Source organism: Hippocampus comes, unplaced genomic scaffold (assembly GCF_001891065.2).
Source record: "Hippocampus comes isolate QL1 unplaced genomic scaffold, H_comes_QL1_v1.1 scaffold22, whole genome shotgun sequence".
Lineage (NCBI taxonomy): Eukaryota > Metazoa > Chordata > Actinopteri > Syngnathiformes > Syngnathidae > Hippocampus > Hippocampus comes.
Genome location: NW_017806175.1, coordinates 6,753,487 through 6,777,356, shown reverse-complemented (window position 1 = coordinate 6,777,356; position 23,870 = coordinate 6,753,487). Strand labels below are relative to the sequence as shown.

Sequence of the window (23,870 nt, the reverse complement as noted above, 5' to 3'; positions counted from 1 at the left end):
AGCAAATCCTATTTTTGTGTTTCAGTCAAAATACAGTAGAAATATTACATAGAAATATATAAACAATAGCTCAAATTTTTTTTTCTCATCACTTCTCATGATTTCCCTGCAGGGGACAAGTAGATGTGTCGGTATTCAATGGCATTAGCGCACTCGGGGGCACGCTCATTATGTGAACGTGATCTTGAGACTTAAAGCTAATCAACGGCGTGTTCGTCATATTTCGTCTTCTGTCTGCGCGCTCATTTTTAAGGGGAAAATACTGAAGGTTTTAATGAAAAAGCCCTCGGGCTCCGTCTTTTCGAGGCTAGAGAAAGCGTTTGATGACTGAGGGCTACCAGAGTCGCAGGTCTTTGAAATGTTCCACACAACTCGGCGTGGTGTTTGTCCATCAAATGTATTCTAAGCCTGAGCGTAATATCGGAGGGGTACGCTACCTTTGTTGGGAGGTTCACAGGAAGTTCAAAAATCAAGAGCGATGCTACAATATTTACGACGGGTTGAAGATTGTTGGGGGGGGAAAAAAAAAGGTTACTTCAATGACTAAAAGCCTGGAGCTAGCTAGCATCGTTGACTGGAAGTTACGCAACACTCATAAATACCATTTGATTCATCGGTTAGATTTGGCACACCCGCTCTCCCCTTCAAAAACAGAACGTCAAAAACAAAACCGTTTACAGTCAATGTGGCAGTGTGTTGTTAGTCACGCAAACCTGAAAGTCAAAGGAAAGGTTTCTGAATTTCATCTCACCCTCACACTACACCTAACACCAAAGCCTACCCCACCAAAAAAAACCTACCCACTAAACCTAGCCCTTCGAACACCTAACCCTTAAAGCTAACCCTAACCTTAAAATCTAATCCCAAAACCTAGCACCTAACCTTAACCGCAACCCACACCCTAACCCTGAAACTTCGTCCTAACCATAACTCTTGAACCTCGTCCTAAACCTGATAAGTAAATAAAACCTTGTCACAGGGACGGCTTCAGGATTTTTCCTCTTAAGGAGCTGGGGGGGGTAAAGGGTGAGAAAACAATTTCTAAATATATTTTAGAATATCAAATAAAATGCTAGCGGGGCTTCACTGGAGCTACACAGATTTCTAACGTCGAAGCACAAATCGGTGAATAGTGGCCTAAAATGGGGATTAACAAACCGGAATGCAGCCGATTTCCAAAGAACCGAGATGCCTTGAATGATCCGTCATCGGGCTATGTGCTCATTTTATCAAAGAACCTTGCATAAGATTCGGTTAAAACAACCCCCGAGGCCAAACAACAGCGGCGCAACCTCGCAAGCGTATGCCACGGTGGGCAAGGGAGGGGCAGCGTCATCGCGCAAAACCATCCAGATGTGTTTACAGAAGCGCTTTTAGCAATGACAATGGCGCACAGGAACATTCTGTGCAAAGGAGGGGAGGAAAGTAAAAGGTGGCACAAAAAAAAAGAAGCAAAGCCTGGTCTCAAAAGACTGATTACATTTCCTCAGAGGCAAGTGAGGACGGGGGGGGTTTGGTGGGTACACATTGGCCTTTGTGAGTGCACTGAGCTATGGCTCTCGTGTAAATGGGAATGTATGTAAATATATATATTTAAAAAAAAAAAAAAAGCTTTGTGAATTCCACAGGTAAGCTATCAACGGCGAGCCAGACCAGCCCAAACAGGCAGAGAGCAGGGCGGGGCTTTTTTTTTTTTTTTTTCAGCCAGAGGCCTTGGACGTCTTCAGTGGCTTTAAAAGTGGGAGGGTGCGGGCGTTTTGGACTTTCACTGCGACTGAAGAGACAGCCTTGGCCTCTGGCAATCCAAGCAAAGTGCAAATTAGAAACCATGCGAGGATGGGTATAAAATATGATCTCAAGATTAAGGGGCTCAAGCAGTGCAGGGCAGAGGGGAGAGGGGGGGGCATCCAACCTGTCGCCCCCCCCAAGTCAGTTTAGATGGACTGCGGCTTTGAAGTGATCTTGATCCTAAAATGGCAGCTTCATAAACATAAAATGGTGGTGCAAATTTGGTAGCAATCGGATAAAATCTCTCAGTCATGTTGGTGTCAAACCAAAATGGCAGACTTGCTTGTTTTTTTTTTCAGGATTGGCTGCGTGATTTTTGTTTTATGGGTCAACCCCTGACAGACATGTTGACTGAATTTCACAGTGGTCCACGGATCATATTTAATAACAACAATCGGACACGATTTCCGAATCCTAAATCCTAAAATGTCTGCTTGAACCAAAATGGTGGACCTCAAGTGTCTTTTCTGGCGTTAAGATAGCTTCTAGAGACTTTTTTTTTTGGGTGGGTCTACTCACGATAGCGACCAAATTTCAAATGACTAAATTCAACTTGCTTCGCGGGGGGTGAATTTTCTTTTCCGTCGTCCATTTGACTTGAGGTTCCATGACCTCGTGATGTCATCCTTCATCCTACACCTGAAGATAGGAAGGTGAGGAAGGTAAGGAAATCCACCCTTGACTGACCCCACCCCCCCTCCCCCACCTAGCGCTCCACTTAATCCGGCAGTGTGCACATACACGAAGAGAAACACTGTATTCTGAGCTTGGGGGCGAGTGATGGGAAAGAAAAAAAAAAATTCCTCCTGTGGGCTTTCAAGCGCTTCGGACGCGTAAGTCAACACGCAAGATAAATAGAGTGCAGCTCCAGCTGTCATGGCAAGTGTCCCACATTGTCTCGGGGCGAACAAACAAATGTGCACTGATTGCTCAACAGCGCCTGGAGCTTTGTCAGCCGCCCATGGGTGCATACATCCAACTGAGGGTGTGGAGCGGCGGGCCAGGAACAACACAGGCAAGAGGGGTAAGGTGCCTGCGAGTAGGGGTAAGGTGCCAAGATGAGGGAAGGTTTTTTTTTTTGTGCCGGGGTTAGGGAAAAGGTGAGATGCTACTGTATTGGGGCAACATTTAGGGGTTATGTGTGAGGTCTATGTTTAGGGATTAGGGTTAAGGTTAGATTTTGGCGACCGGGGTTGAGGAGAGTTAAGTGGTTTGGTGCTTGTTTTCGGATTAGGTTTTAATATAGTGGTTCGGATGAGGTACGGGGTGATAGGGGTCAGGTTGAGGGCGAAGGTGGTATGGTTAGTGCTGAAATGGGGTCAGGGTTTGGTTTTGGGGTTAGGATTAGGTGCTACGTTTAGGTCTTGGTTTGTTTTTTTTTTGTTTGTGTTCACTTTAGGGAGCTGCATTCAGGCACTGGAATTAATTTTACGGGCTAGTTCTTTAAAGCAGGGGTGTCGAACTCACTTTTTGTCGCGGGCCACATTGTAGTGACCGTTTCCCTTGGAGGGCCGTTATGACTGAAAACATATAAAGAAGTCAAGAATGGTTCATTGAACGCTTGTTAAATTAGTGTAATTCGGGCTTTGGTAACAAGAAAACTCTTACAATATCTCGCTTACTTATTACGTATGAGAAGTTGAAATCTTGGTACAGACTTGAGCAATATTCAGAGAAGTTGACATGTTTGATTTGCTTTCGCGGGCCACATAAAATGATGCGGCGGGACGGATCTGGCCCCCGGGCCTTGAATTTGACACGTGTGCTTTAGAGGTTTTACGTTAGGGTCCCTGAGGTGAATCAATTTAGATCGGTACACCAGGAGCATCACTTATTTAGTTCTCTTGATTCATTTATAACATTCCTGAATATTCAGGAGGAAAAGCCCCGTGTGCACTTTGTGCTTTTAAGGAATGTAACGTGTTTATTGTCACTTGCTTTTGGAGACGTACTGTTGTTCTAATATGCCATCATCTTTTCTTTAGCGGCACATTTATCAAAATGAGGTCAAAGCAGGTATAGTGTCAGTAAGCGGGGATTGGGAGTTGTTATCTTGCAGCATGAAAAGCCTAAAAAAAAAAACAACTGAATAGATCAGATGGAGGCACCCTTCATGGACACGTGCAGCACCAATCAGGCCTCTTCAATGTGGCACTGATTGCAAAGCTACGCTAAGACATCCAGTAATGAGAGCAACGGTGGCCTCTGGTGGCAGTAAGGGGTACTGCCAAAACGGATGGGAGGAATGTGAACACTGTCAAGCGAGTTTCAATAGAAGAGTATCAAATAGCGCTCACTAAAATAATAGCCATGCGTCAACATCAAACTAGGTTTAAAACCATCATCTGACACCATCATTTATTACTCTAACCCTGTAGTGAAAAACCTGACCCAGCTTTAAAACATAATTGGTCACCTTACCATGTAGTGAAAAACCTGACCCAGCTTTAAAACATAATTGGTCACCTTACCATCGTTTAAAACCGAAGTCAAACATGACACCCTGATTTGAAACCCTAACCCGAGCAAGAAATCTTATGTTTGAAAACCCTTTTTAACCCTTAAATCATCACTTGAGACCCTCCTTTGACCCAGATTGAGAAACATTACTTTGAAACCCTAACTCTCTCCTGAAACCTCATCCCATGTCTTGAGTCGCTACTTTGAAACTCTACCCCAGGTTTGATACCCTAATTTGAAACTAATTTGAAACCCTGACCCGGGCTTGGTCATCTAACTCTCCCTTCAAACCCTACTTTTGCACCCCACACCCTGTCAAGACCCTACTTTGAAACCCCAATTCAAAAGGCTAATTTGAAACCCTAATCCTGGTTTGAAACCTTACTTTAAACACTTACTTGAAACTCATTTGAAATGCGAACCTGACAAAGTCACCCTGCCTTAAAAAAAAAAACAAAAAACAAAAAAAAATAAAAAAAACGTCATTTGAAACCTTAATGTGTGACTGCTTGACTTATTTTGCTGGGCTCTTACAGGCCTCTGCTGACTGACTCCATGAACTACATCTGCTTGTCGAGCTTTAATCAAAGAGGGGTGGGTGTCTTGTTTGACGTTTCTGTTCCGGACACTCACCGCAGATTTATTATTATTATTATTTTTTTTTTTACATTAATCACCAAAGTACAAAATGGACTTTAATTCCGTTTGGTCCTCTGTTAAAAAAAAAAAGATCTTCAAAGCTTTTAGCGAGTGGGGGAAAAGTGACGCGCTAGGTAATGAGCAAGTCTAGACGGCACTTAAAAACATCTTTGAGCACACCTGCAAATGTGCGCAATGGAAACAAAATGGTGACGTCTAAAAATACACGCAGAACCCCCACAGCACTTTGCACCGCAGTTGCCAGCCAATCGCAGGGCACACAGAGACGAACAACCATCCGGGCTCAAACTCACACCTAGGGACAATTTAGAGTGTTCAATCAGCCTGCCATGCATGTTTTTTGGAATGCGGGAGGAAGCCGGAGTACCCGGAAAAAATCCACGCAGGCCCGGGGAGAACATGCAAACTCCACACAGGAAGATCGGAGCTGGAATTGAAACCTCTGCACTGTGAGGTCGACGCGCTAACCACTGGACCAAATTTGAAACTCAAATGCAGGCTTGACACCCAAATTTCAAACCCTTTGTTTAAACTCACATTCGAAAACAAACAAACAAAAAACACCACAAAAAAGTCAATTATTGTATTTCAGTTTTTTTTTTTTTTTTTTTAAGCAAAGAAAGTTGGCATTTTATCGGCATAACTTGTGTGGATGAGGACTCATTTTTCCCACAGATCACTTTCCCGCCAAATAAGAGGCGGTGACAGATTGACCTCGTCGCAAAATGAAGAACACTTCCTGTGGGACAAAAAGAGGAGAGGAGCGAGAACGTCGTCCTGGCTTGGATCTGTCTCTCTCCCTCGACCGTCCCGTGGCGTCTTCCGCCGACTCTTTTATGTATAATTTAAGGGAATGCGCGCGAGATAAAGCCCGGAATAAAGACGGCGCTCTTTAAGCTCTTCACAGCGCATTACATTTTATTCATCAAATTAACCGGCGTCGCCGGGCTGTCCCCCGAGCCGCCTTTAAAAAGGTTCACATCAAAAGGACCGCGTTCATTTTAGCCGCTAATCAGCTAAGTGACAGCTCCAAGTGACAGCTCGGCACTTCCTACCGCTCCAGAAAGAAGGGAGAGGGAGGAAAAGGAAAAAAAAAACTCTCCACATGCTCTTGCGACGCCTCGTCTGAACGGCGTTAACCCGTCGACACCGTGCGCCTCGTGTCACAGTTGTACTATCCGAACTTTGAAACAGTTTTGTGAGACCGAATGAAGGTTGGTGAAGTATTCGGGTCACGCTGAAAAGGAAAAGAAAAGCGTTCAAAAAAAGTTGTATTTTTACCAGGAGAAAAAGAATTAAGTCATGTTTGATGATGTTTTTTTTCTTATTACAATATTACGAGGATTAATTTAAAAAAAAGTGTCTTAGAAAAGAACAAAGCGTTTCTTTTCAAAGAAATGTTTTATGTTCTATGTAACTGATTATATTTAATATAGCAATCTTGAGTCATCATGTCATTTTTTTTCAGGGAGAAAAGCATGTTATTTTTTTTAAGGGGGCCTTAAAAAAAAAATCGTATTCTTTTTCCAGGATTTTAGAAGAAAAAAAGCACTGACAAGGTACGTTCAAACTCAAGACTGGTCTGCAAAATGCTCAGGTATTAGGACACCGATTCCACCGAACCAGCTTGACGTCAAGTTGTTCAACAAAATAAATAACAACTAGTAAGAGTGATATTTTTTGGGGGAAAAAAAATCGTATGAGAATTACGTGGTGTCTTATTGAGGATAGTCGAATTACCCAAAAGTTTTTTTCAAGCACAAAGAGAATCACGCAGAGGCACTAAAGTGACCATGTCATAAAAAAAAGAAAAAAAAAATCTAAATTAAAAAAAGAAAGTTGAAATATGTTCCTCATCAGGACTAGAAACTATCATTAAAACGGGAAACCTTTTTTGTCCAAACGAGAAACTCTCTCGTCCTTACAAGAAAAGTGCCGTTCTAATGTTCTAATGAGAAACTTTTCTAGAGAAATATATTTCACCCCCCCACCCCCCATCTCATTTTAGAGTCTCTGTAGAATCAAATTGTATTTTTTTTTCCCCTGAAAAAAATAAGTGGCATTTTGTTTTGAAAGGTTTTCATATTTATTTGTAACGGTCATAATCTCACGAGTATAAAGTCGTCTTATTTTGATAGAAAATAATTATTTTGAATTAGTCGTAACCTTACAAGGACAAAGTCATATTTTTGGGTGGAAAAATAAGATGCAATCGAGTGCAGTTCAAGTTGAGCTTTCACACTGAATATTTTCTTGAAAAATGATAGCTGAAAACTTACAAGATCCTTTACCCACACACACAAAAAAAAAAAAGACAATCTTTTTGTAACCAATTCCCGAAAAAAAAAGTACATCCCTAACACTCCTTGGCACTTTTGAGGTACGATGCCAAAAGAAACCCTTTGGCTGCAGAAGCAAAGGGGATTTTGTTTCTTTGTGTAAAGCAAAGCGGAGCATGATCCGGATAATTACAAGGAATTTTGGAAACTCTCGAGGCAGGGACTTTTTTTTTTTTTTTTTCAAAATGTTTTAATTAGCTCCTTAAAGCCAACAAAGAGCTTCGGCGTTCAAGTGGGCGCACTAAGCTAAGCTAACAATGAGGCAGATGAGAGGAGCGATGGACTCAACTGAACCACGGACACGTCGCGCGTCTCCGCGGTTCTGGGTACTTACAAAAGTACGGAGTTGGGCGGGAAGGTGAAGCTTCCGTAGCAGATGCGATCCACCATGTTGAGCGGGATCTTCTGGATCTGCTCGCACTGGAACATCATAAAGTCGTACTTGCAGACCAGCAGGAAGGTGTCGGTGATGACAACCAGGCGCTCCTTTTCGTTGTTCCAGTGATCCACCCTGAAATCAAACACGCCGTGTTTGCTTGAGTGTCACGTTCATGCAGCGTGAGTGCAAAGTGTGCCTGGACAGCTCGCCGTGATCGTATAGTGGTTAGTACTCTGCGTTGTGGCCGCAGCAACCCCGGTTCGAATCCGGGTCACGGCAACTTTTATTACGGAACCAATGCATCACATTCGGTATGTTTTTTTTAATCAAGGACAACAAAGTCGGAATCATACAAGAATTTCTTTTTTTTGAAATCTTGTAAAAATACGAGGGTTGCATCTTCAACGTTAATTGTGACTGATTGATTAATGAATGAATTCAAATGAAAGACATTTTTTAAAATTCACGCATTTTAATGGCAGCTTGCGATTTGCCGTGCGCCCATCCGAATTTTAATGGCAGCTTGCGATTTGCCGTGCGCCCATTCTAGTAGAGCACGGGTGTCAAACTCAAGGCCCGAGGGCCGGATCCGGCACGCCACATCATTTTATGTGGCCCGCGAAAGCAGCTCAAACATGTCAACTTCCATGATGCTTTCTAAAAGGCCTACCAAAATGTTTAATTCTCATATGTAACAAATAAGAGACACATTCTAAGCATTTTCTTGTTACCAAACCCCTCATTAACAAGAGTTGAATCAACAGGTATTCTTGACTTCTTTATATGGTTTCAGTCATAACGGCCCTCCTAGTGAAACGGTAACTAAAATGTGGCCCGCGCCAAAACTGAGTTTGACACCCCTGTAGGATCAGCCTGGAGGTCCTGTGACCAAATTCTGAAGTCAAAAGTTTTAAAAGTGCTTCTGAGTTCTCCGATGAACATTGAACATTTTTGACTTTGTCTCGCCGCTCGAATCTCCGGGCCATTTTTCGAGAGGCAGAGGCATCAAAGACCTTTTACGCTAAGTCAAATTCACATGGCTAACATTGTCCACTTTGCGATGTTGTATGCTTCTCAACCTACAGGACTCGGCATGACGGCTACAGAGAAGCGTCTTCTTCCCCTTTATTTTTACTCGATTAATTGCAAAGTGGGAAAAGCAAGCACAAATTACAGCAATTACCAGCTACAATCATTTGGTGAATGGGAAAATTGTTGTTGTTTTTTTTTTCTCATGCTGGCTATTCCGTTAATGACTTAAGAGAGCACTGACAGGATGATTGATGTTGTTTTGTCTGACGTCTTCTCTTTTTACCTTTAAAAACTCTCTAATTGGACCTCGCCAAGGCGGGGGGAAATGACTTTTTGTGCTTTGTGGAAGGCTGGAAGAAGACGCTACCGTTAGCAATTTAGTAGTGCACGAGGCGGCTTCAGGTTAATACAAAAAACATGCCATCGGAGGGCTGCTCAATTATGTACTATAAAAGCTCGAAAATTTCACACAAAATGCCCACGGCAAAAAGATCATCAAGTATGCATGCGAGTGTTTCGAAGGCCTGCGTTCCGTTTTTTTTTTTTTTTTAACCAACCAAATAAAGCGAGGGAAATTAAGCTACTCACCTTTTGAAATGGAAAAAGAACTTGCTCCTTTTTGGTGGGAAACAATTTCATACAAATACAAACATACAGAGTTCTAAATTAAGAGGGTTTCATATCCGCCGGGCATGTTAGCAACCTCGAGTAACAAAAACAAAACAAAACAAAAAAGGAAGCGTGACAAGCTTTGACACAGGGTGACATGAATGACAAAAGAATTGGGACACTGGTGGAAAAGAAGTGTGAATTTTGCAAGATAAAATGGGGGGGGGAGGGTGGGGGAATAAGACAAAAGTAGCATTTTTTTTCCCCCAAGAAAAAAGTTGCGATATGAGAATAAAGTAGAGCTGTTCTCATGGAACTGTTCCAACAATGTTGGTGTTCACTGCTCAAGATCTTTATTTTGCGACTGCACTAAGCTGAATAATCTTTTATATTTTTAGACTGGCTATTTAATTTGTTTGCATCATTATTTCGTGCTGAACCACCGATGCGCTATAAAAAGAGTGCCGCACTCGACTTGCAGACGTATCAAAAGATATCATGTCGGGATGCAGTTAGTTTCATCAAAATTAAAACAGTTGAGGGCAATGGGGGATGCATGCTCGGATTTTCTTCTTAACGTATTGACGAGGGATCAGATCGGGACTCGGCATCTGTTGTTAGGCCTTGGGAACAAACTGAGGCCTCGATTTGATTGTTGCGTTCGGTTGTGTAGGACTGAAAGGTGGATGTTGTTCAAAAGCTCCACAAACAAAATACACACACACTTCACAGCACTTTGGTAAAGTTCAAAGCATGAACGTGCCTAACACATTTCAATGGACATGCTGAACGCGCAACAAAATTCCAGCTGCCAACCGGTTTGGTCAAAGTGAAAGTGAATTTCTGGAATTTCTGCTTGGCCTCCATTTCGTCTGGCTTCCTGCTTTGAAACGGAGCTGAAACTGTTCAGGGTGTGCCTGCAAAAAGTGGGCGCTAATGCAGATGAGAAGAGGCATCTGCCAGCGGTAACAATTTTACCAATGTGTATTGATTCTGACATCAATTGAAAGTGAAGCTCAAAATGTAATAAAATTGCCTATAATTATTTCCAAAATGGTGAGATATTGCAAGAATCCAGGAGGTTTAGAATTTCGGCTATTTCCAGATCAAGCAGGAGGCAGACTGGGCGGAGCAAATAAATGGTGTAGCTCCCTTGAACATAAACAACAACATTGAGAAGGACAACATGTCAAGAGACTACCGTATTTTCACAACTAAAAGGCACACCTAAAAGCCTTCTTCAAAGCTCACAGCGCGCCTTCAAATCCGATGCGCCTTGTGTATGGTCATTACGGTAATATTTTGCCCCCAAAATGGCTCCTTGCTTGAGACAACGCAGAGTTCAAACTTGAGGCGATCGGTTACACACTTGAACACGGAAATAGAGCAGCGGCAAGAGAGTTCAACGTTAAAGAGTCAATGTTATAACTTGCGGTTGGTTAAGTGAGCTGTGTCGCTAATTTATTAAATACGTTTTACTGACATTTGATCGTTCTGCTGGTGTTTCCTTGAGCGTAGCTCCATCTAGTGGATGCATTGTAGATTGCGTCTTATAATGCGGTGCGCCCAATGTATGAAAAAAATTACAAAATACGCCATTCGTTGAAGGTGCGCCTCATAATCCAGTGCGCCTCTTAGTGTGGAAAATACGGTACTGGAACACTAACGAGGCAGGTTCGGCAAAGAAACGAAGCAGCTTCTGTGAACATAAGGTCCCATGACGTCGACGACATGGGTCACTACAAGCTTTGCAGGAATCTGGCGGCTGCGAAAACCTGCTGACCCGAATGTAGGACAAACTGTATTGGGAAAAACTATATTATTTATTATTCAATCTTGCTCGCTCGCTGTGCCTTTCAAATGTTTCCTGAAAGCTTGAGGGGCGGAAAAAAAAAGGCGCTAACAGCACTAACGCCCGCCAGAGCACTTGCTATTTACAACCTGTCAGTTTAACATTGATTTCTTGGATTTCAGTTTGGGCATTTTTCAGCAGCTCTTTCCAGTGCTTAATCTGAGCACACCTGGGTTATATTCAGTCGACTGGATATGATTTAGAGAGGCACACACACACACCTGTCTATATAAAATCACAGTCGACAGCCAGGGCACAAATCAAACATGAAGTCATGTACATATGACATCTTAGTTTTTAATTTTTTAAAAATTCATTAGCAAACATTGCCAAAATGTGGTTCTCACTAAACTGCGGTTCACGGTTTACACCGCCGCTTTACTGTAGATTTTTTTTAAGCGATAGTTTCAGATGGATTTTTACAGTACAGATGGGACAGTGGGGCTCATATTTTCTTTCTCTATTATTTTCCAACTTAATGGTTGCATTTATTAATTGATATAATGCAGAAGAGAGCCTATACCTCAAAAGGAAGTGTGTGTGTTTATGTGTGCGTAGTGAACTCACTCTGCCAGTAACCAGATGCCAAGAATGTTGCCATCAACTTGCGGATCCACCAGAACTTTAACCTCTTTGATGGCTTGGTGCAGTGTGCCGGGCTGCATAGAAAAACAGACACACGAGATATGTCACTACTGCCACAAACGGTCCTCAAAGAGACGCAAACTAAACACACTCACACAGAATAATATTTGTATCGGTAATTTATTTGCATTGCCATTAATTTCTCTTGCAAAAAAATTTTAAAAAATAAATTAAAAATAAACGTTTTTGTTTTGATACTCATTTCTTGGTTATGCTTTGATTTTTGGCATTTGGATTCACACATTACAACGACAAAAATTGAAGAGTGCTCATTTAGTTGTGTGATAACTTTGTTTTGTTCAGTCAGCTCCCCCTCCAAAAGATAAAAATAAATCATAGTCAATAAAAACGTGATTAAAATTCCTTTGGTGAGGTGACAGCATAAAGTCAAAGGTTAATGTTGGTGTGTGTGCCTTTTTTATGGTTATAACGTGAGGCTCCTGCGTGAGGCTCAAAATGTTCCGTATTGTAATAAATCACAATTTACCCTGAGGACGAAGAACTTCTTGCATTTAAACTGATTTACAGACAGCGGTGGCTCTCCTGACGGGTCCCCGAACTGACAGCGGCTCACTCCGCAGTCCGTCGCCGGCTCCTCGGCTTTTGTGCTGGACTGCTTCTCCATCTCAGTCGCCGCCGCCGCGGCCGCGGGCACGGGCGCTGAAGCAGCCGCCGCCGTCGTCTCCTCCATGGAAGTCTTTGATCAATGAAAAGCGTTAACAACTGAGATTTTTTTTAAATGAAGGAGATGAATAAGCAGCGTATTCACTCACCCCAACCGACGACATAAAATAACCAGAGGCGGAGTTCAGTTTCTTTCTTCTCTATCGAAACTTGGTGAGAGCAATTTCCGAAAAGTGAAACTTGGTGACAGGTGCAGCGAGAACTTCCTGCTTCCGGGTGTGGCGCCTGTCACGTGACCCAAACTATTTGCCCGCTCAAAAGATGATACAAATATCAAACACACGATGCATTCGCGATGAATTATGAATTCATCCGCGTAATTAATGTAAGGGTAATATTTTACATTAATGTGAAGGCCAGTGATTCATGAAACCCACGAAACAGGACTTAACTGACACAAAAAGTGCATGTTTCTTATTTAGCCTTTTTTGAAATTTCATAATGAGGGAAAGAAAAGGTCATCTAATTCCAGAATGACCCTTTAAAAGTTATATCCCAAGCACGCTGTCTTCTTACTCTTTCCAAGTCTAATTTAATTGAGATTTCACACTTCTTTGTAGCAAAAATACGTTTTGTGTCGTCAGCTTTCAGGTCATGACGCCCATTCACGCCGCGACAACATCGATGCTAAAAAGGCAGAAAAGAAAGGCCGTGGGAGTCGCTAAGCAGCCGTGCGGAATGCGAACCGTCACAAACATTTCTCTGACAGCTGCACTGGGTTCCTAGGTCCAACGAGGCGTTTTGAGATCCGTAACGATCGAGATTGAGCGAGAGTGTGGCCTCACGTCACAAAACATTAGCTTCGCCGCTGATTGACGCCTCAATGGCCGCTGCTATTTTTCCAGGATTTTGTGGGTGTAAAAATCTCATTGTGCAACAAATCGCCCGTCGGTTTCATTGTCCGGTGGCGTCTTTAAATGCCATTGAGTGATATTTTTAGGAAGACGCGTTGAAAATCCTTCATCAACACTGTCAATGTTGTTTACCGCACAAATCTGAGAGCTGTCAAGTCATCTCCGTGTTCAATAAAGCTGTCATAAATAATTCTGCTGTGATTAAGAAAAACAAAAAAAACGTTTTTGAATAAGTCCTCTGTTGTTTGGAAGACAATCTTTCTGCACATCTAGCAGGAATATACCTTTACTCCTTCCTCTGTGCAAACACTTCCTAGACAGAAATAACACACAAAACATATGCAAATGATGTTCCAAATAGTCTAAACGTTTAACTTATAGTTGTTTTCTGCTGTGTGAGAGTTTTTCGATGTTTTCTATATTCACCTTTACCTTACAGTAGATGTTTGCGAAGTCACACCCAAGAAACGGAGACTCACCAATCACAGTGCAGAACAGCTGTCCGACCATTCCTGGTGGTTGTACATTGAATTCAGAGATACAATTTCTACAAAATAAAACACACAAAAGTCATGAAAATTATTTGAGATTGTTGATGGTGCATGAACCAAATGTTAAAAAGTATCGGTATTGGTATTGGGGATACTGGCCTTGGATGTACTTGGTATCGGATCGATACCAAATTATTTAGTATCGCATACCACTTGTTTCAGCCCGCAAACTGCAGCAAATTTGTTTGTTAGGCTAAATCAGGTTTTGATTCACCAGCAGGGCTAAGGCATCAGATTTATCCCAGGTTCAGTTACGTATCTCGATATCCTAACGTGCCTTGATGTATGACATCATTCGACTCTCTTGAGTTTGTGCCACAAAATTGGTTAGTATTTGGGGGGCTCCCTGCAAAAAACAGTGACTCGTGGATTCCTGCTGCAACACAATAGGTTATTTTTTTTTTTTAATGTAAGCGAGAGAACTTAGAAAGCCTTTGCCCCCATGATGCATCGCTGCAACCCGACAGGCAAGGAGAAGAATAATCCATAATGTTGTATCTAGGCTAAGCAATCAAGACGGCGTAAAATGCGGAGATGTTCCTCTATCTCCTCACGTTTACGTCTATGACATACGCTGTACGTGTTTATCGCTGATGGGCTCCGTCATGAATTAATAACACACTTAATAATACACGAGCTTCCTTTTAATGGCTTGCGAGCGTGTTTGCCATTGTTGTGTGCTTAAAGCTAGCGTGTAGCTTACTATCATGCATTAATGCTTGCATGTAGTTTACTATCATGCATTACTCTTGTTTTTTTTTTTTTTGTTTAGTTTTGTTTGTTACAAATCTGACCTGCATGCCCCCCACCACCTCTATAGAAAATTATGAAAATAGATATTAAAGACACTTTTTTTTTAAGTCACACGTTTGGAACTCTCATACAAGTGTAAAAAAAAAAAAAAAAAAAGACCAAAATGGTCATGTGTAAAATGCGATCAAACATTTTTTTAAAAAGTATATAAATAATAATAATAATGATAATAAAGGGATGATAATCTTTCTATATATATATATATTTTTTTTTTTTTTCGAGACTTAAGTGGTCATGCAAGTGTCATTATTTTAATTTAATGACATTTAATGTAATTTTAGTTTATTGACATGAATATCATTCATAATGTTGACAGAAGCGTAAAATTAAGTTACGTTCTCCCGATAATATTATTAACTATAAAGGAAGTGTAAAACTAAGTTGATGTCATAGTCATGTAAGTGTAAAAATAAGTCAACTTCATTTTTTTCTGAACATTTTTCATGGGCACACGGTGTTTAAAAAAAATAAAAATAAAAAATCAAGTGTCCCCTGGAAGCTAAAGAAAAAGCCAAAAATAACCCATTCGAGTTCATCCAAAGATGGTCTGTGAACTGAGGTCACTTCACGGCATGCTGATTTTTGTCTCCGCTGTGGTAGCAAACATGTCTGAGCCCCCGATCCGCATGGTTGTTGACGGACGGAAGTAATTCAATTTGGTTCCCGCCATGTTTGTTTACCCGCATGGCAGCGCGGTGGCGCGTTCGCAACACGGCATGGGGATGGGGGGGGAGCTGTTGTGGGGGGGTGGATCAGCAGATGTTTCGTGTAGACCCTTTTGACCCTCCGCGGAGAAGTTCCATGCTCTCCATCTACTGCGTGTGTGCGCAGCGGCTCGCTGGGGCGTAGACAGATACGGGAGCTTTTTTAGTCGCGGAAATAATGCAAGGACGGGAGTGGCGGTGGGGGCGCATGGGGGCGGCGGTGAGGCTTCATTAGCTCCGCGGAAGCTTGTTGAGCTGGAAAAAAACCCCAAAACATTCAACAACCCTCCCAAAAAAAGCTGCTCTGCAGAGGCCTCACGCTATGCAGAATGCCATCTTTCACTTTTTTTAATGGGTGAGCTCATTTGAACTCTGTTGCTAACCAAAACAGCAGCACGCACCAAAGCAGGTAAACAGTTTGGTGTTCCCAGGATATTTTTGAAGATAATCTAACATTGTTAGGGTAAATATGATTGATGTTCCAGAAAACTCTAAAACAGTCTCTCAGATGAATTAAAGGGAATTTTGAACTGGGACGTAAACGGCAAATTCAGAAACCTATTTTATCACTTCAATTTTACACTGATATTATGATTGTAATTTTTAGCACTTGTTGCTGATTGGCTGGGTGGCATCATGTGGTTTTATTGTCTGTGACGTCCATTTTGAAGCGGAAATTACCACACAACGGCTGACCTGGTAATTAAAGCAAGTTCATTGCATGGTTTTTAGGTCCTTTCTACACATCACAGCTTTGTCACATCACAGACAATGACAATAAAACAAAAATCAGAGCGCTAACGTCTTTATTTAAATGTTGATGCCGTCCCCCGGGCGGAAAAGTTGCCTTTTAAAAAGTAAGCACTTGCATAATAATAAATAGCGTTGCGGGGGCTGCGACATGCAGTTCAAGACCAGCCTTTGCCCCCCCACAACCACTTTTTTTCCCATGAAAACTTTGTTTTCCCTGTGGCGCTTGAAAAAAAGCAAAGTCTTCTCTGCTTCATTCCACATGGAGGAGATGATGAAACCACTAAGTGGCAGTGTTATTCCAGTCATGGTGAACGCAGGCTGCACCTCAGAGCGGGGCTCACTTTTAGGCAAGAGTAAATACATGTGATGTTACAACATGCTTCTTGTGTAATGCGGGCTGCCGTGTCAAATGAGGGCATATTGACCAAATGGTTACATACAGTGGTACTTCGACTTACGAAATTAATTGGTTCTGGAAGAAATTTCTTAACTGGAAAATTTTGTAAGTAGATAAATGCCCTAATCCGTTCCAATAAAAACAATCAGACATTTTCTAAAGCATACAAATGCATCAAAATATGCAACGAATACATGTTACGATTAGATTGTTGCACAATAAAAGAGAGTCGTGCATAATGTTAAAAAACAAAGAATAAAGAATAAAAAAGGATGGTCCTTTCACTTTTTGCCCTCTCTAGTTCATGTTTTCTGTCAGAATTGGTTTTTGCCGTTTTGTAAAGAACTGATCCAAGGACGTTTGCTTTTGTCCGCTGCTGTCAGGCTATTGAATAGACGGCCCTGAAAACCTGGACCCATTTTTAATATGCTTATATTTATATTTATTTATATACTTTTTGTCTTCTACTTTCTCCCTTTCATAAGTTTGCTGCTGTAAATTTCTCCATTGTGAGACAAATAAAGGTTTGCTCATCTTGTCTTTTAACAATCCTTCAACAATGTCCAAGGCAAACATCAGCAGAGTGGGCAATCGCCCGAGTGGGGAACACTTTTTCTGGGTGATTCACATTGACGTAAAACTATCGGAACACCTCACGGCTCGAAGGGTGAATGACGAGGACGCTGCATAACACATACCTATCTAGCTAGCTAGCTACACACATACGATTGAGGTCCCTCTTAGCCAATGGGATGCCAGGAAGATGCCAGGTAATAGCCAATGGCAGAGCAGCTATGAGTACAGCTGAACTGGAGCAAGAATGGGAAGGAATTCCACCTACAAAGCTTCCAACAATGAAGTGTCCTCAGTTCTCAAATTGCTTGAACATGATTTGAAAATCATTATATCTGTTTTTTATTTATGTTTCACTTCACTGGAATTCGGTTTGAAGGGCATCGGTCATATTGACAGGATAATGACAGATCTGGAGAGCTGTCATTCCGACCTTTTATTTGTCAATGTCTTGCTTATTGTTTTATGACCCCGTTACGTGTCACATTTGACGTGCCCTCCCAAAAAGATTTTGTGTCAATACGTCGTCATCTGGGAAATAATAACATACGGTAGTTACATATTTGAAAAGCCTGCATTATTATCATTATTATCATTCTTTAATTTGAGGCCTGACTCCACGTGGTACATATCAAATGGTTTCATGATCCTCAGGACTAGTTAAATTTGTTTTGGTAACTAAGTCGTAATAGGACGGTGAATTGATCGCATGGATACAGATCTGAAAAGTCCTCATCAAGACCTTTGGGGGGTGGGGGGGGGGGATGGTTGCGAAATAAAATTGTGTCACTTAGCACCTTTAATTCATCGTCTCTGCTGAGGCTTTTAGGACTCACAAATCAAAGGCAGCAATTTCCTGGCTATTTTTCCTTGCCAGTCACTCTGCGCTCAAGGCTGCAGTGCAACAACATCACACTTTATGACGAATTGTGTGTGTGTGTGTGTGTGTGTGTGTGTGTGTGTGTGTGTGTGTGTGTGTGTGTGTGTGTAGGGTGCTTCCAGCTGCGTATCCACGGCGACACAGGAGGCCATAAAGCAACTGAGAGCCTCTTTCACAAAGACAGATTACGCAAAAGTGTCACATCAGAGACGTAACAGAAGCCCTGGTGTGTATCCGCGTTTACACAAAAGCCAACGAAGGCGGGATACTGCCGCGAACTGCGCACTTAACCACATGCAACACAGCATCCCACAATCAAATAAGTAGATAACAGTGGGGGGGGGGGTGGCATCAGTATGCCCTCATATGATTGGTAATAAACAAAACACATGCTACATTTTCCTGGTAACAGGCTCATAAATCTATAAACAAATTGCAAGGAGTTTAACCTGAAATTAAAAGTCATGATGAGCGCTTTCCAGACAAGTACCTTTGCTGCCAATATGTGTTATATGTTATTGATATCATGACATAATCACCAATGTGACTAAGTACAGAGTCATAAATCACAGGTGACAGCCCGCGGAGTTTTATATCAGTTTGTAACAATCGACATGGAGCCATACCTCATATCAGAGGTCTGTGTGAAGGCTTTGCAGATGTTTAAAAATATGCCCACATATGATGACAATAAAACAAAACAAAACAAAAACAAAAAAAACATTCAACATTCTTTCTCAAGGGTAGGGAACTCCTGTTCTAGCTCCATTTTGACTCTCAACAGTGTCACGGATAAAACGTTACTACTCAGAGTCATACATCAATTTGTAACAACCCACACGGAGTCAGACCTGAAATTAAAAGTATTGATGAGGCCTTTTCAGATCTGTCATTTTTAGGATCACGATAAACCCTCGAATGATGACGTACAAACACAACCCCCGTCACCACTCAAAAACAAAAATGACATCATTTAACCAGTAGCAGTCATAAATCAATTCACAAAAGGTCTTAATGGGAGCTTCCGAGATGTATTACAGTGAAACTCTACAACGAAACCTACATGGGCGAAAATACCCCCGAGTGTGAACAAATTTTCATGCATGAAAGCCATTCCCACTTTTCTGCTCCCCCTATGACGAAAAGTCCCACCGTTCCATTACACGAAATCTTTTTCTCTGAGATAAAATTTGCTCCAGTGAAAAGTCCCCCGTTGTGAAAAATTTCTTGCTGCAAACATGATTTTGTTGTAGAGGAGTTTCACCGTATTCCATTGACTGTGCGTATAGTTACATAATAACAAAAAAACGAACTAACTGCTTATTCAACCTGCAGGTTGCTGCTTTTTTACACCAAAATACGTCTCGCTCACTCACTCACTAACTGCCGGTGACAAATACGAATAGAATATTCCTGGAAATCCTCCCCGGCACCTGACGGAAAAGCCTCGGCCGCAATTCACCTCAAAAAGGGTGTCAGGGTTGAGCCGAGGTTACGGAAAGAAAAAATAGAAAAGAAAAAAAAAAGCTGTAATTTGGGACGGCGGGGCCAGGGGTGAAGCGAGCGTTCAGGTAGTCATCCAAACAAGCAAACAAACAAACAAACAAACAACACCGTGGACGGGGAGGAGGAGGAGGAGTGTGCCAGTTCACAGATTTGTCATGCAATGCCTGCAGGGAGACAGTGCATTTTCTGCTCGGCCTCCAAATCACTTTCTGCTCTGCCGAGCCAGCGCACACAGCCTCGTGTGTGTGATGTATCCAGCCTGATTGCTCCCCCGTCATCGTTAACGGGGTGAAAAAAAATAAATAAAAAATCTAAATTCCACCTGTGTGCGTTTTTTTTTTTTTTTTTTTTTTGATTTGGGGATAATTTCTAGTTATTTTGCGGATTTCTATTCTACAAGGTAATGGTTGTCATGAATAACTGGCAACAGTCGTGATAGCATTGATTTTATATACACCGGTGCCGTGCAATATGGAATCCGTTCTGTGGGCACACTTGAATCTCAAATTTGTTTCAGGCTCAGCCTCAACTGAAAAACAGTTTTTTTTTAAATAAGAAAATGACAAATAGCAAAAATCCATTATCCACTTGCCCATTAAAAATATAGTGGGGGCGGGGGGAAACAACTTTTTTTTTTTTCACTCAAAAAAATATTTTTTTTCAATGCCAGCCATTTTCCAAAAAGAGATCCGACTGAGTGCCAGCCAAATTGGTGCATTCGGCCTCATCTTTCAAGGCTCACAGAATATTGCGTTTTATGACTGTGTAAACACAGAAACTCCCAAATGAAAGATTGGACAACAAAAAAAAAAAAAAGTTTGCTTGTGCAAATTACTTTGATGCAAATAATTGCTTTATTTTTAATATTTTAATGTGACAAACAGTTTGCACGCTATTTAGTAGTAGTAGTATTTTGTAGTGTGTATGTGCACGGACCTCACTCGCGTGTACATTACCTCAGCTTCTAGTTCTAAATTTAAATCGTCACCATCATCTTTTCTCTCTCTTGTGACATTCTTTGCAGTTAATTTAACGTGACAAACAAATCCAATGCGTCTTGTCACGCTTACATGTTCAAAGCTCCGCATTTCCACATTCCATTGAGACAAGCTGATCTCATCCTAAAGAGCCCCAATGCCGCCATCTACGGACACCGTCAGCCCCGTCATGTATTTAAATTATATGCCCATCCAGGCAATGGATTTTTTTTATTTTTTTTACTCTGTGGATTATTTCTAGACTTCTTGCAGACATCCCTTGCGGCATACCCGTGTCGAACACTTAATACAATCGCGCATCTCAGTAGTTCCTCGTGATAACCACCGCCATGCACAGTAGAAATGAGTAGAACGGCTACAAATAATCCACCAGGGTAAAAGAAAAAAAAAAAAGTTCACGGCATCCACAGTCACACGTACGTAAAGCAAGCGTTCCCCTCGCCGTTTATTAATAATTGATTTAACAACTCAGGCATGCTCAGTCATGCATGCATGTCATGTATACGTCATAATTACCGCTTCTTTTGGCTTGACTCGACAAATTTTTGGTTTGTGCGGGCGCGTGAGAATGATGATGCCTCTGATACACCCGCAGTGTCACTTCCCAGCATTCCCCTTTCAGCTGGTCTCTTTTATGGAGGGGAATGAAAGTTAATTTGCGGTACCGAGGCGAGGAAATGAGTGAAGACTCGCTTGAAAATGTCCAAAAGAAAAAAAAGAAAAAAAAAAAAGTTCATTTCCACCTTCGTGTTGATTCACTCGTGTTAGCGTAGCTTGTTTGGAGGGGGCTACTAAGAATAGCTCGGCTGACCCACTTTTTCAATTGGGCTGAGTGTTATTGTGCAAAAGGAGAGATCACAGCAGACTGTGCAAGGAGACCTTGTTGACTCTGTGGATTATTTCCAGACGTTCTGTTTATTTCTATTGTGCAAAGTGGCGCACATTATGACTCACCGGCAAGGACTTATCACTAAAGTAATGGTGCGACACCTCTCCATTGCCAATGGCGTGCTGTGGAGTTTTGTTGTTGTTGTTTTTTTTTTTGTTTTTTTTAACTCTTGTGGATTAATTATGCAAAGTGGGAGTGATCATGATGACACATACTCTATTGCTTAACAGTATTCTGTCATTTGGCAAATTTTTTTTATTTCTTTTCCCCTTTGATTCGGGAGCAATGATCTGATTTAGAAGCACTGTATGATAGCAGTGAAGGGCCAAGTCGCACATAACAGAAGGAGCAACACAGTGTGTTGCTTGAAGCAAAAAAAATAAAAAATAAAAATAGCAGTTGTCTGTCTTCATATTCTGCTTAATGATGTCATTACGATGTGTTTTTATCCATCCATCCATTTTCTGACCAGCTTTTTCCTCACACGGGTCAATGGGGCATGCTGGAGCCTATCCCAGCGGTCTTCGGGGGACACCCTGAACCGGTTGCCAGCCAATCACAGAGCACACAGAGAGGAACAACCATCCATGCTCACACTCACACCTACGGACAATTTTGAGTGTTTCATTAACTTGCCATGCTTGTTTTGGGAATGTGGGAGGAAACCAGAGGACCCGGAAAAAACCCACGCGGGCACGGGGAGATGCAAACTCCACACAGGGAGGCTGGACCCGGGATCGAACCCACGACCTCTGTACTGTGAGGTCGACGCGCTAACCACTAGCGCACCGGGCCGCTAAGTACAATAATCTACATTATTTTTTCTTTTAAAAAACACATTTGTGCTGTTTTTTGTTTTTTGTTTTTTTTTTGGGAGGGAGGCCTGGACAATTCCATTCATTCCAACAAAAACGATTCAACCAAAATCCCATTGTTCCATTACCTTGCGCGATAGAAATAAACATAATAACAAATACGATTAAAAAAATAATCATAACAGAAAACAAAAGGAGTCGAAGAACTGCATGAAAAAATAAATAAATAAAAATAAAAAACCCGGACAACCTCGCCGCTGCCGCCACCCATCTCGACGCCTTCTCATCAATGAATGACAAGTTCTGCAATTTGAGGCTGGGGAAGAGAAAGGAAGCATCGCTCCTATGGCAACAGAACATTGCTTAAATGAAGACAAACAGGCGGCCTCTGAACCTCCACCTACACACTCGCACGCACGCACGCACGCACACGCACACACACACACACACACACACACACACACACACACACACGTTAACTTTGTAGCTGATTGCCAAAGGCTGCGCTTAAGTAGGTCGCGCCTGGGAATCATTGTATTAAGCACCGTAAATAGACATAAACAGCAGAACAATAACGACGCGTCGGCATCTTTTTGGAGGGCTGTGCCCCCCCCCCCCACACACACACAAAAAAAATCCACGGGAAGTGTCATTTATTTTTTTCACTCGTCTTTTTAGTGTGAAAAGCACTAAAAAAAAAAAAGCCAATTATGAGCAGACAGACGGGCCGTGATAACATTGTTGGCAAAATGAACTCTTATGAATGAGGCAGATAAGACCAGGACACTCCACTTAACACACGCCAATGACCTTTTGTGAGGAGCGGCTGATTAGAGAGGCTGAAAGGAAGTGAGCGGTGAAAGACAGGAAGTCAATTTGCAGGCTACTCTCGCACGTGCGGACGCTTTCGCCCACGGGAAGTTGGATCGTCTTCTTCATATTTGTGCTTTGATTGACACTTAGCCCCACCCTAGGGGTGGACAAACTTGTGCCACCACCCCCCCCCCCGCCCCCTTTGGACTCAAGACACACAAAAACTAATAAAAACTAAAACTAAAGCAAAGCATTTTTGAAAAAATCAGAATGAACAAACCCGCTCTAAAAAGCAATTGAAACAAACTGAATGAAGAAAAAACGAAAACAAATTAAAACCTAACTATATGTCTACGTTGTCTGCTGCAGCAGCTTCCCCGAGTGAGCTTTTCTTTCAACGTTGGAGCAGATGGCTGGCAAGACGCACCGAGGTAAAAAAAAAAAAAAAAAAAAAGCGTGTGCGTGCGGCTTGAGAGCTCTCTGAATGCCATCCACCCGTCATTCTATTCATCCATCTACTCATCGGGGGGGGGCTGACGCACATACACAAACTCAAACACATCGCCAAAAACAAACAATGCACACAATCCTGTTTTGACATGATTGACACCTGTGACGTCATTACTCCTTGTATACTGTCTTCCATTTTGTCTCACATTGTTTCTGTCTGTGTCAAGTTCCCCGCTAATCACACTTCCTGCCTGCTTCACTTTGGTCCGAAGCACTTCCTGGATACTTCAAGTAACTTTACGCACTTCCTGTTGTCAGGTTTCTGCTAATCACACTTCCTGCCTGTTTCACTTTGGTCCGAAGCACTTCCTGTCGGTGTCAGGTTTCTGCTCATCGCACTTCCTGCCTGCTTCATGTTGCTCCTAA

At 42.0% G+C, this 23,870-nt stretch overlaps 1 protein-coding gene, 1 long non-coding RNA gene and 1 other non-coding gene across 3 annotated transcripts; 2 read left to right on the top strand and 1 right to left on the bottom strand.

Moving 5' to 3' along the window:
• Positions 1–62: 62 nt before the first annotated feature.
• Positions 63–5,812, top strand: LOC109532363 (uncharacterized). The gene is made up of 2 exons (XR_002171363.1): positions 63–2,812; positions 5,584–5,812. It is a non-coding gene; the product is annotated as an uncharacterized LOC109532363 (long non-coding RNA).
• Positions 5,813–5,818: 6 nt separating this feature from the next.
• Positions 5,819–12,716, bottom strand: tprg1 (tumor protein p63 regulated 1). The gene is made up of 5 exons (XM_019897233.1): positions 12,538–12,716; positions 12,252–12,461; positions 11,687–11,778; positions 7,582–7,758; positions 5,819–6,145 (listed from the first exon to the last, which is right to left on the bottom strand). The coding sequence occupies exons 1-5, from the start codon at positions 12,550–12,552 to the stop codon at positions 5,917–5,919; spliced, it is 723 nt and encodes a 240-aa protein (XP_019752792.1). The 5' UTR covers positions 12,553–12,716; the 3' UTR covers positions 5,819–5,916.
• On the top strand, positions 7,834–7,905 carry trnah-gug (transfer RNA histidin (anticodon GUG)). Its single transcript has one exon. It is a non-coding gene; the product is annotated as a tRNA-His (tRNA).
• Positions 12,717–23,870: the final 11,154 nt, after the last annotated feature.

What these genes read in the sequence shown, in the direction of transcription:
- tprg1 (XM_019897233.1), bottom strand. An exon ending in AGAAGTTCTTCGTCCTCAGG is followed by an intron (nt 11,779 to 12,251) that starts GTAAATTGTGAT and finishes TTTTCTATGCAG; the next exon opens with CCCGGCACACTGCACCAAGC. An exon ending in GGCATCTGGTTACTGGCAGA is followed by an intron (nt 7,759 to 11,686) that starts GTGAGTTCACTA and finishes GTTTGATTTCAG; the next exon opens with GGTGGATCACTGGAACAACG.